Below are 10,745 nucleotides of genomic sequence, written 5' to 3'. Positions count from 1 at the left end.
ATGCAGGCTGCTCAGGGGTGAGTTGGGATGGGACTGCAGGCTGCCCAGTGGTGAGTTCGGATGGAGATGCAGGCTGTTCAGAGATGAGTTCCATTGCACCCACTTTCTGTTGGGCAGATCCCATCACATGGTTCCAGCTAAACACAAAGATAGCTGGGAAAAGGAGTTTTTCACTCACCCAGGGAAAAATGAAAGGTCTGGCAAACAGCACTGTCACTGTCACTGAGGAGCTGGAGTGGGGAGGGGATGGAAGCAGTCTGTGGTGGGCGGTTTTCTGAAGGGTAGTGCATGCTGTGGCGACCCTTTGAGCTCCAGGCACATGAGGAGACTTAGGGGTGGGGCATTAAGCAGAAACCCCAGGTGTTATGTCAGATAGGAGCCTAGGGGCTCCTATCTGCATAAAGTAGATGACTCTGGTGAGACCACTGTGTCAGTCTGATGGTTTTATTGGATCCCATGACACAACTGGGAGTTGAGGAGTTGCCTCCACAGTGACAAAGGAAAAGAGGAGAGAGAACTCAGCTCCCCAAGCAAGGCGTGTGGGACAGGAAGGCTTCTTTTTTTTTTTTTTTTAATTTTTTCTTTTATTTAAAAAATTTAAAAAAATATATGGAATGCTTCACGAATTTGCGTGTCATCCAAAGCTTCTTATGAGATACAGCTGCAACCATCCTTCTGAGGATGCAAGCCTGCACCTATGTTTGCAGGAGACTTAAGGAGAGTGGTCCTCAGAGAGGCCAGAGCAAGGCAAGCCACTGGAAAGGAGGCGAAGGTTTGACAGGGGAGCTGGAACCCCGGGAGATTTGGCATGGATTTTGGAATAAGGATCAGAGGTAGCACAAATTGGCTTCTCGGCTGAGCTGACACAGAGGAGCCTGTGGCCCCAGGCTCTCCCTCACCTGTGTCCTCAGATTCCAGTTTCTCCCAGCTGATGGACCAGGCACTGTCTGACAGATTTGGAACAACTTCAGGAATCCGGTTAGTTGACAATCATATCCAGCGTTTATTTTTAAAAAACAAAACATTCACATAGTGTTGTCACAATTTTTGGTAGGAAAAATGCATGTGTATCTCTATATGTGTACTAGAAAACTAAAAGGAGATATAAAACTAAGTAATAGTCAGTTTTAAACGTTAACCTGAAAATTCTCAGTGATAATTCAGCAGCATACTTCGGCTCATCCTGTCCAGCTTCGGTCCCAGTGAGGAGCATGGTTACTGACAGGCAAGATCCTCTGGCCTCGAAGTTTCACTTGAGGTAAAAGAGCTCATCTCAGGTAAATAACAGGCCAAGAGTGGTGGGCACCATCATCACTAGCCAACTTGCAATCCATTCTACTGCAAAGGACCGGACTGAAAGAACAAGAAAACCCTATACTTAGGCATCTTAACTAATGTGTTGAGAAGGGTCCGGGGTACCGGACACTGGTGTGGGAGCTCACAGAACAAGGGAATGAATTTCTTCCCTGAATCCAATCCTATTTGCCTGGGACATCTTATTCCTCAGTCTCCCCAAACATAAAGTATAAAAAGTGCAGAAATTTCTTAAAAAGCACTGGCTTAGCTGGGTCCTGTGCTCGAAGGTTACCTTGACATATCTGTGGCCTGGGAAAGCATCTCTCCCGTACTCTGGACAGCAACAAGATAGGGCAGGTCTTCGGGTGTAGACAGATGACCGCATAATACAATGCACAGCTGACATTAGAGAGAAAAGGACCATTTCCTTTTCTTATTTCTGTACCTCACTAAGTATCTGCACCAACTAGAAAGAAGAAAGGAAGGGAAAGGAAGACAGAAAAGGAAAGAAAAAGAAAGAGGATGGAAGGAAAGCTTAGATGCTGGGGTAGGGCAGGGCTGAGCTGGAGAAAATCAAAACAAAAAAGGAATGAGTGATACAATATGGAAGGGAGGTTGCAGGTGCTTTCTAGGATAATTTGGGTGACTACAAAGTGACAGATGGGTTTACCCTTCCAAAAAAAAAAAAATGGATGTGTTACTGCTTTTATCCTCTCTTCGGATGAACATTCACACCCATTTTACAGAGGACAAGGAATGTGCTTCTTCCTTTTTCTGGATCTCAAGATGTGATATTGATATGAGGGCGGTGTTGAAACCACCAACCAAATTGTGGTATCACGGTCAGACACCAAACTGTCGGAGTGGGTCTGTGGTGGCAGAAGAGCAGGCCATGTCAGGAGAGGCTGGTAGAGATGGCTAATTAGTCAGGAAGAACATGAAGAGCATGCAGGCTCCACAGTCCACATGTGGGAGTAGAGGTAAAGGAATCAGTGCAGGTGAGGAGGATAAACCAAGCCCAGGAAGGCCACAAAGCATCAACGTTCTCAGAGGCCAGGATCCCTGACGATAGGGTCACAGGTGAATGTGAGCACCTCAGGTCTAAGTTATTCTAGAACGATATGTACGCCAGGGCTTAGGGATCTGACTTCAGGATTGTGGAGGTAGGGGGTCCAGAGTGCTGAAGATATTGATCCAGGTTTATTAAGGGGTCCCCAAAACTCTAGGAGACTGTGTTTCATTTAGCTCCCGCTCACTAAGGACGTTGTCACGCACTGTGCCAGGCAGGTTATGTGTCTTGTCTCATTGAATCCTTAGCACCAGATAAAAACTGTTATTTTGGCCAGGCGCGGTGGCTCACGCCTATAATCCCAGCACTTTGGGAGGCTGAGGTGGGTGGATCACGAGGTCAAGAGATAGAGACCATCCTGATCAACATGGTGAAACCCTGTCTCTACTAAAAATACAAAAATTAGCTGGGCATGGTGGCATATGCTTGTAGTCCCAGCTACTCGGTAGGCTGAGGCAGGAGAATTGCTTGAGAATTGCAGGAGAACCCAGGAGGCGGAGGTTACAGTGAGCCGAGATCGCGCCATTGTGCTCCAGCCTGGGTAACAAGAGCGAAATTCCATCTCAAAAAAAAGAAAAAAGAACTGTTATTTTGCCCTTTATTTAGGAAGACCATGACTTGGGGAAACTAAGCAACTTGTTTAGCTAGTAAGTGACAGTCCTAGAAGTGACCCCAAGTGTGACTGACTCTAAAACCCATGGCCTTAGCTGTCCCACGCTAGCACCAGTGTAGGCCTGATCTAGAGCCAGGTGTGACACTCCAGGGAGTGGATCCTCCCAGGAGACGGGAATTTGGCTTCCTAACTTCACCTAGGTACATCGGCCTGGGGAGGAGAAGCTTCGCCTGAGGCTCAGGCTCTCATGCCTGCTTAACAGCCCTCTCATCCCCATCTCCTCCATCCCTCTTTCCTTGGCTGACTTTGTCTGTCTAATGAAGCCCCTCTAGACAGCTGCTGTCCCACTTGCCCTTCCTTCTCCCTGCTCACCCTGATGTTTCAGACTGCTCTACAATGCCCCTGGCCTCAGATGTTAGGACTATGCTTTGTTAGAGCAGGAGAGGGAAGAGAAGCATCAGGGGTCTCTGCCAAACGCCCTTTGCAGGTGAGGACACTGAGGCCCATGAAGGTGAGGTGAGCCGACTGGGAGGTGGTGATAGAGCTGGTGGCAGAACCCACGTCTCCCAGCTCTCCCAGACACCACCACACTGTGCAAGGAGGCTGAGCAGGACCCCCAGCCCTTCTTCGTTACCAGTTACCCTGTGCGCCGCTCAGCTCCCCAGGGATCCTTCTTACCCAAGGTACACGGCGGACTGAAGCAGACCGTGTCATTCTCGCTGCTCACGGGATTGCTGACTTGGCAAGTATAACACCTGGAGTAATCCTGTGACTTGAGGGTGGTTTCCAGCACACCGCTCTGGAACTCCTTTGGGAAGGGCCCTTTGTCCCCGTACCAAGTGTGGCTTACAGACTCGTCAGGTATCACACATGACAGTTTCAGATAACAGTCGTCCTCCACTTTTTCTGTCTTCTCAATTTTGATGTCAGGCTTGGGTACAGGGTCTGAAAGTGAGGAGGATGTTATAAAATGAGACAAGGAGGCATTCATGCTGTGAGAGTTTAGCCAACAAAGACTGAAGGGAGCCAGGGAAGGGACCTGATTGCCCCAGGAGGCAGAGTCTTGAAGAAGAAGTCCCACAGAGGGAGCCACTGAGCAGCCTTGACCTCATGAGGCCTCACAGACTGCAAGAGCAACTCCTAGGCAGTGAAACTAAGCTGGGTCCCGGAGGGGGCGCCAGAGTCCATTACATGCTCTGGGAACGAAATGGGGTTATGATCATGTTGAGCCTGAAAGAACGGCCCAGAGACCTGCTGGGGTCAGACTTAGTGTACCAATTGTCTGAGATGCTCAGGGCCCCTTCTCTAGCAATGCATCACAGTGGGCACCTTGGCTGGTCTGCCTCTCAAGAATTCTTGGGCTCACATTCATCAAGAGTCCTAGGTAAGCGGTACCCGCCTGCACATGGCAAAGCCCTTTGCACAACCATCCAGTGCAGGTGCCAGCCTTCTGGACTCTGGCAGAGCTACAGAGAAGAACTTCACGTAACTTCCAGCCTCATCAATGGTGATAAACGGGTTGGTCTGCTGACTTTGGGATCTCTGTGTCTAGCACAATCCCTGCCACATGGCAGGTATTCAATAAGTATCTCATGAAACGATGAATGAATGAAGTAGTTATGAGATAGAAAGGATAAAACAGGGCCGGGCACAGTGGCTCACGCCTGTAATCCCAGCACTTTGGGAGGCCGAGGTGGGTGGATCACGAGGTCAAGAGACCGAGACCATCCTGGCCAACATGGTGAAACCCCGTCTCTACTAAAAATACAAAAATTAGCCGGGCATGGTGGCATGTGCCTGTGGTCACAGCTACTTGGGAGGCTGAGGCGGAAGAATCACTTGAACCCAGGAGGTGGAGGTTGCAGTGAGCTGAGACTGCACCTCTGCACTCCAGCCTGGCGACAGAGCAAGACTCCGTCTCAAAAAAAAAAAAAAAAAGAAAGAAAGAAAGAAAGGATAAAACATGGCCGGTGCAGTGGCTCACATCTATAATCCCAGCACTTTGGGAGGCTGAGGCAGGAGGATTGCATGCAGCCAGGAGTTAGAGACCAGCCTGGGCACAATATTGGTAAGATAAAATGTCACCTGTCATGGAGAATTGCTTTTTGCAGAGTGTAATTATTGCAGCAGACATTCTAGAGGTCACTTGACCATTATTACTATTGTCCTGCTGTCAGAGAGAGTGGGAGATAGTCCCAGCATCTGGTCCTTCCTTGGCTAAGGCTGATTTACCTGCAATCCTCCGAGATCTTTTCATTCTGCAAAACATCTGCAGAATCAATGCAGCTCAAACTCCACAAGGTTAAAAGATGGCAGAGAATTGACCAGACGAGAGCTTGCCTCTTGACTGCCTGTGGGGCTCTAGAAGCTCTACCAGCCTGGACCCTGGAACTCTAGTTTTATCTCCTCTGTGAAGCCGATCTCAGATTGTTAAGAGATTGTTCGGACTACAGAGGAGTTAAAAGTGAACTGGACTTCCCCTACATGCTTTAATTGAGCAATTGTTATCCTGATTTTCACCATTTCCTGTATTCTAGCCTCTTATCTTACACTCCTTCTGCATATCCCATGGTGATCAGCACAGCACTGGACATGCTGCTGATGAAATTAATTGACCAGCTTGGGTTGTCCAACTCTAAGATGCTCACTTTGAGCTGTCAAATGCTTGGGCTGAACCAGAGGACTATTTTTCTGCTAATCACATCCTGGAAATCTTACCCTCAGACAGAATGTGCTCTCCCTCAGGCAGGAAGCTCAAACCAGTTTGTGGATTCTTAAGTATTCAGAAATTTTGCAAGCTTTTTGTGAAACCATTAGTTTACCAAAATCAACTGTGGTAGTAGTTAAACCACAGAAATTATAAGTTGGTAAACGATATACATTAGGGCTTTTTTTTAAAAAGTTTATCTTGTAGAGCTTTTTAACACCACTGTAAGATACCTTGAATCTTTTCTGTTCCCAGGACTTTTTTCAGGCTATATGACGCGGAAGAAGAGTGAGAAGGGGAATCTGACTGCTTAGATCAGGGACTATCTGGCTGGTGGAATCTGAATATACACAACACTCTTCATTTGCATCTTTTAACATTTTTTTAAATGCTTTCATTTTTCTTACCTACTTTGATTCTTATAACATCCTAAAAGGTAGGTAGAATTAGCCTCATAACATGATGAAGAACCCAAGTCTCCCAAGAGAACTCCACTCTTGGATATTTAGCCCCCTACCCTTCCACAAGAATTGCATACCCCAACCCCTGGAGACCTCCTGAGATCCATGTTTCTGCCATGTAAGCTGACCCTTTCATCATAAATGTTTAGATCAGGTACACGCACCTGAACTAAGTTGGGACTGTCAGTTTCTCTCTCTTTAAATTGCCCTGAGAACTGAAACTCAGTGGAGCAAAAGTCTGAGCTTTGAGAACTAACGAGTGTAAAATGGCAGGAATCCAAATCCATAGGCACGTTCCAGAGATTCCTGAGGCTAGGGGCTCCAGCCTGACCCTGATTTTCAATCTTCCTCCCCTTCCGCCCTTCTTGGCTCTTTTAAACTCCCAGAATTGCTTTAAATAGGCCCAGTTCCTTAAACTAAATTCTCCTTTTTTTGGTAAAGGTTCATTGAATTAGTTTCTGTTACTTGCTATCAAAAGAATCTTACCTAATATGGGCACAGAGATGTGAAGATCTTTTTCCAAGGTTGCACAGCCAGTGAGCAACTGACCAGAGTTTTGAACCCAAGTCTGTCTGACTCCAAGCATAATGCCCTAGTCCTTATTCCATATATACTGGTTAGTCTGGAGCGGTGAGTTGAAGTTTTTTGTCCCGCGCATTATGAAAGGTGAAAAATTCTCCTAGTAACTTCTGCCCCATTCTTTATATTAATACATACTCTTTTTTTTTTTTAAGTCCGATGAAGCCTAACTTTAGAGATATAATTAAGATAAGCTGAGCCAATTTAGGTTGATCACAGGACAGAATGAAGAAATAGAGAGAAAAAAATCTCTAGTTTTCCTTCTCCTCAAATATTAGACTCACTAACTTCAGAAGAGGCGTTAAATGTCCTAAGATTGCTAATTTGAGGATCTGCTGACCTAGGCTCACTCTCAAATAGAACTGGATCCAGGGAAAATGAACCAAATCTGTCCTGAGGTTTTTCTCTCCTCCTCCCCGAGTGGCCCATGCCTCCCAGGAAGCCCCACAGTAGTCCATCTGGGGCCCCTGGAGTGGGGATTTGCTCTTTGGCTCCCAGACTCACCAAACACCTGCAGCCTGATCTTCCATTCTTGCTCAGACATGGTCTTCTTCAACACCCTCATGATGTAGATGTTGGCATCCTCTTTCTGGACCTTAGACATGTACAGTGCGCCACTTCGAGAATCGAGTCTGACCCTGCCTTTAAATCTATTTTCAAAGTACTTAAGTCTTCTGACATCCCAGTCTGCGATCTTCAGGTTATAAGTATAAAACCAAGTTATTCCTTGGACGTTCTCAGGTAGGCTCTCGGAGATGTTCAGAGTCACATTGCCGCCGGAGACCGCGTTTATAACATCTACCGAATCACCTGCCAATGAGAGTCAGAGTGAGACCTGCCCTAGAGAGGGCAGTGTTGCTAAGAGGCCCAGGGTGTAGCCTGGGCTGATGAAACAGGCAAGAAGGAAGGGATTTCTGCTTAGGAGCAGTGAGTCTAGTTTTTATTGGTGGTCCAGGTCGCCTGCTCAGGAATTCAAGAAAAGTGGGAGATTGAAAAGTGGACATGAGGGGAGGGGGTGTTGCTTATAATTCATCTAGTGCTGCCCCCAGAAAAGAAAAGAATTGAGTAAGGCCAACTGAGGTTGGGCCTGGCTCTCTCCCTTACTCTCATACCAGAAGACTTTCAAATAAACTGATGACAAGTCATATCTCCTCTCTGGTCTGGTGTTTCCTGTCTGTTCAATATAGTTCAATAAGCATTTTGTTAATTCCTAGAGGCATAGACATAAAAAGTACATGATTCTATTTTCAAAGATTTAATACACCAATGTGGGAGGACAGACACACAAACAAATAATCCTAATATCTTGGTGACTATAAAACAGTTAATGGAGGAGCCAAGGAAAGCTTCCCCTTCACCTTCTGAAGATTTGCCAAAAATCACTGACAAGAGGCAGATTAAGGAGAAAAGGCATCCAGATGAACTTAAGCTGTACGCAGAGCCCTCGGAAGGAAGAGCCAAAGATACAGGGCACATTGTCCATTTTTATGCTTAGGTTCTACAAAGTACAGACAGTCGTGGAGAAATATGATTGGACAAAAAGAATATGATCGAATGCTAATAGACTGATGGGGGAACGCAGCAAGGCCTGCCTGTCTAGACTATGCTTGGCCTTTCTGTGCCGTGTTCCTTCCTTCCTCCTGCGTGTGGGGCAGGCTGTCTCTGGAATGGGGGTCTTATGATTCACAATCACACAAGATAGGTCAGATAATTTCTTTGTGGCTATTTTTTTTTTTTTTTTTTACATAGAAAGGCTCAAGGAAAGTTAGGGTGGTATATTTAAGTTCTATGGCTGGTTTTGGGAAAAAGGGGTTTGGGTTTCTATGGCCTGCCTTGGGAAAGAGGGATTACAGTGTCTATGGCTAGCCTAGGGGAGGACAGGACTGAGAGACAGAAAGGCAGGAGAAGGTCAGAGAAAAACTTTCACTCCTCGGGCTGCTTCTGAGGCCATGATTTTGGGGCACTGTTTTCTGAGTCCCAACAATAAACACAGTGTGCTATGGGAATATATTCCTATCCAGAGGGTAGGGATAGAAAATGGAGAAAATACTAAGAAAAATCTCTTTGGAGGAGATGATCACTAAGGTAAGCCAAAGGATGATTAAAAGCTAATATTTGTTGAGAACTATCTGTCAAGCACTATTTGAGACGCTTGGGATACATCAATGAACTAAGCGGCAAAGATCCCCACCTCGGCAGAGGTTACATTAGAGTGGGGTGAAAAGACAGTAAGCAATAAATCCCCTAACCGAACACACTATCTAGCATGTAAGGAGGTGATAACTACCATGACAAAGGAGAAAACCTAAAAGGGGTAAGGGGAGTCACGAGGGCTGGTGGGGTAGAAGGGCGAACTTCATTTATAAGGTGATAAGCAGGTCACATCTGAGCAAGGACTTGGAGGAGACAGGTGGCCAAGCAGACATCTTGGGTAAGAGGGACCCAGACAAAGAAAGGAAAGAGCCAGCGCAAAGGCCCTGGGGCAGGGGTGTGCCTGCCACATGTGAACAATAGCAAGGAGCGGCAAGGCAAGTGGGTAGTGTGGAGCGAGCAAGGGGAGTGGTTGTTGAGAGACGGCGAGAGAGGAGTGGATTGGAGAGAGTGGATGGACACGTTTTAGCTTTATTCATAATGTTTCGTCCTATAGAAAAAAAAACGTTACCCTGTAAAAATGGCTCGTGTCATGTGTGCGTATTTACAATGTGTTTAGAAGCAAGTTACTAGAAGGTAAGAAAGTGGAGACTGGATAAACTATTATTTCACAAAGTTTGGATCTGAGGCAGGTTTCCTGTGAAAGGGATGAAGCTGAAGCTTCGGGGCTTCTTGGTTGGCCCTGGAGGAGCCCTAGCAGTGTATTCATGTGATCCGCTTTGCAAAACATATCTTTAAACACAAATAATTAGACCACTGCCTTCGTCTACGCTAAAATCCCCTTCGTCACATTTCTGTTTTTGTTGGGTGGCATCTCAGTTATGGGCATTTTGAGGTCTGGCTGAGGGGAAGTAGAAATGGGGTTAGTTGGGGTTAGTGGGATAGATGTACGAGAGTTGCAACATCTTGTGTGTGAAGTTCTTTTACATTGCAATGCGATCTGAAGATGAGGAAGGAGAAACAATAAAAATAGACTCTTCTCTTAAGACATTCCCACTTGAATGGGGAACAGAATGGCAGGGCATGATGTAAAGGGTCATGAAAAGGTAGAGAGTGTTTTGTTTTTGTTCTTAGTGGTATTTAAGGAGGGAGAAGACCTCAGCTATGGTAAGCCAGGGAAAGGAACCAGTGGAGGGAAGACATGAAGAGAAGGGAGGTGATTGCTGAGCCTGGGCTAGTGGAGCTCAGAGCAGAGTTGATGGCTGGGAAGAGAGATACTTCACCCCCGAGGGAAAAGAGGAGGAAGAAAGGTGGAGGAGGCGGTGGAGAGAGGCTACCAGTTTGAAGATAGTGGGCATATCTTCATATGTATGAGGGTTGCAAAATCCTGTGTGTGACGTTCCTTCACTTCAGTGAAGAAATAGCATCCAGGAGTATTCCTGCCGCCCTCTGCACTGACTCACTTGCAATGGCCGTGGACGTGTGGCAGTCGGGCTGCAGGTGGGAAGTAGAGGAGAAAGCAGATTGGAAGTGAACAATAGCCGGAGCTATTCAGTGGCAAAGTAGTACAGAAGCGTGAGGCATTTCATTAACTAAAAATATGGTGCTATTTTTTCTGCTGTCATGGTCTAAGTAGTATTTGTATTTTTTAAACTTGTACTAATTCCTTGGGATTTCTTTTTTATTCGAATTGACTTTATTTTTGTTTCTATTTGTATTTACAGTTTTGTTCTTTTCTTTTTCTTTTTCATGAGAATACTCCAAATTGTATGAGCCTCAGGTTATTTTTAAAAACCTAGTTTGGTTAAGATAAGGAGAAAGAAAAGATGATAAGGACAAGGTACAGGGTGAAGAGGGGTCTATTGGCTCTTTCTGAGGAGGTGGAACTTCGAATATGTATACAAAGGCTGAAAAGAGCAGTAGGAAAAA

General features: G+C 46.0%; 1 protein-coding gene across 1 annotated transcript in view; it reads right to left on the bottom strand.

Annotated features, from left to right (window-relative positions):
• Positions 1-974: 974 nt before the first annotated feature.
• The window catches only part of CD48 (CD48 molecule), a 69,474-nt gene continuing 59,703 nt past the window's right edge, over positions 975-10,745 (bottom strand). The window contains exons 3-5 of the mRNA XM_017503593.2: positions 7,230-7,535; positions 3,657-3,923; positions 975-1,353 (exon numbers count right to left, since the gene is read on the bottom strand). Of these exons, the coding sequence (XP_017359082.1) occupies positions 1,274-1,353; positions 3,657-3,923; positions 7,230-7,535 (653 nt within the window). The 3' untranslated portion in view covers positions 975-1,273. The remainder of the gene's footprint in view (positions 1,354-3,656; positions 3,924-7,229; positions 7,536-10,745) is intronic.

This window comes from Cebus imitator, unplaced genomic scaffold (genome assembly GCF_001604975.1).
Source record: "Cebus imitator isolate Cc_AM_T3 unplaced genomic scaffold, Cebus_imitator-1.0 Scaffold313, whole genome shotgun sequence".
Taxonomy (NCBI): domain Eukaryota; kingdom Metazoa; phylum Chordata; class Mammalia; order Primates; family Cebidae; genus Cebus; species Cebus imitator.
The sequence above is the reverse complement of the archived record's forward strand: the minus strand, read 5'-3'. Positions and strand labels throughout refer to the sequence as shown.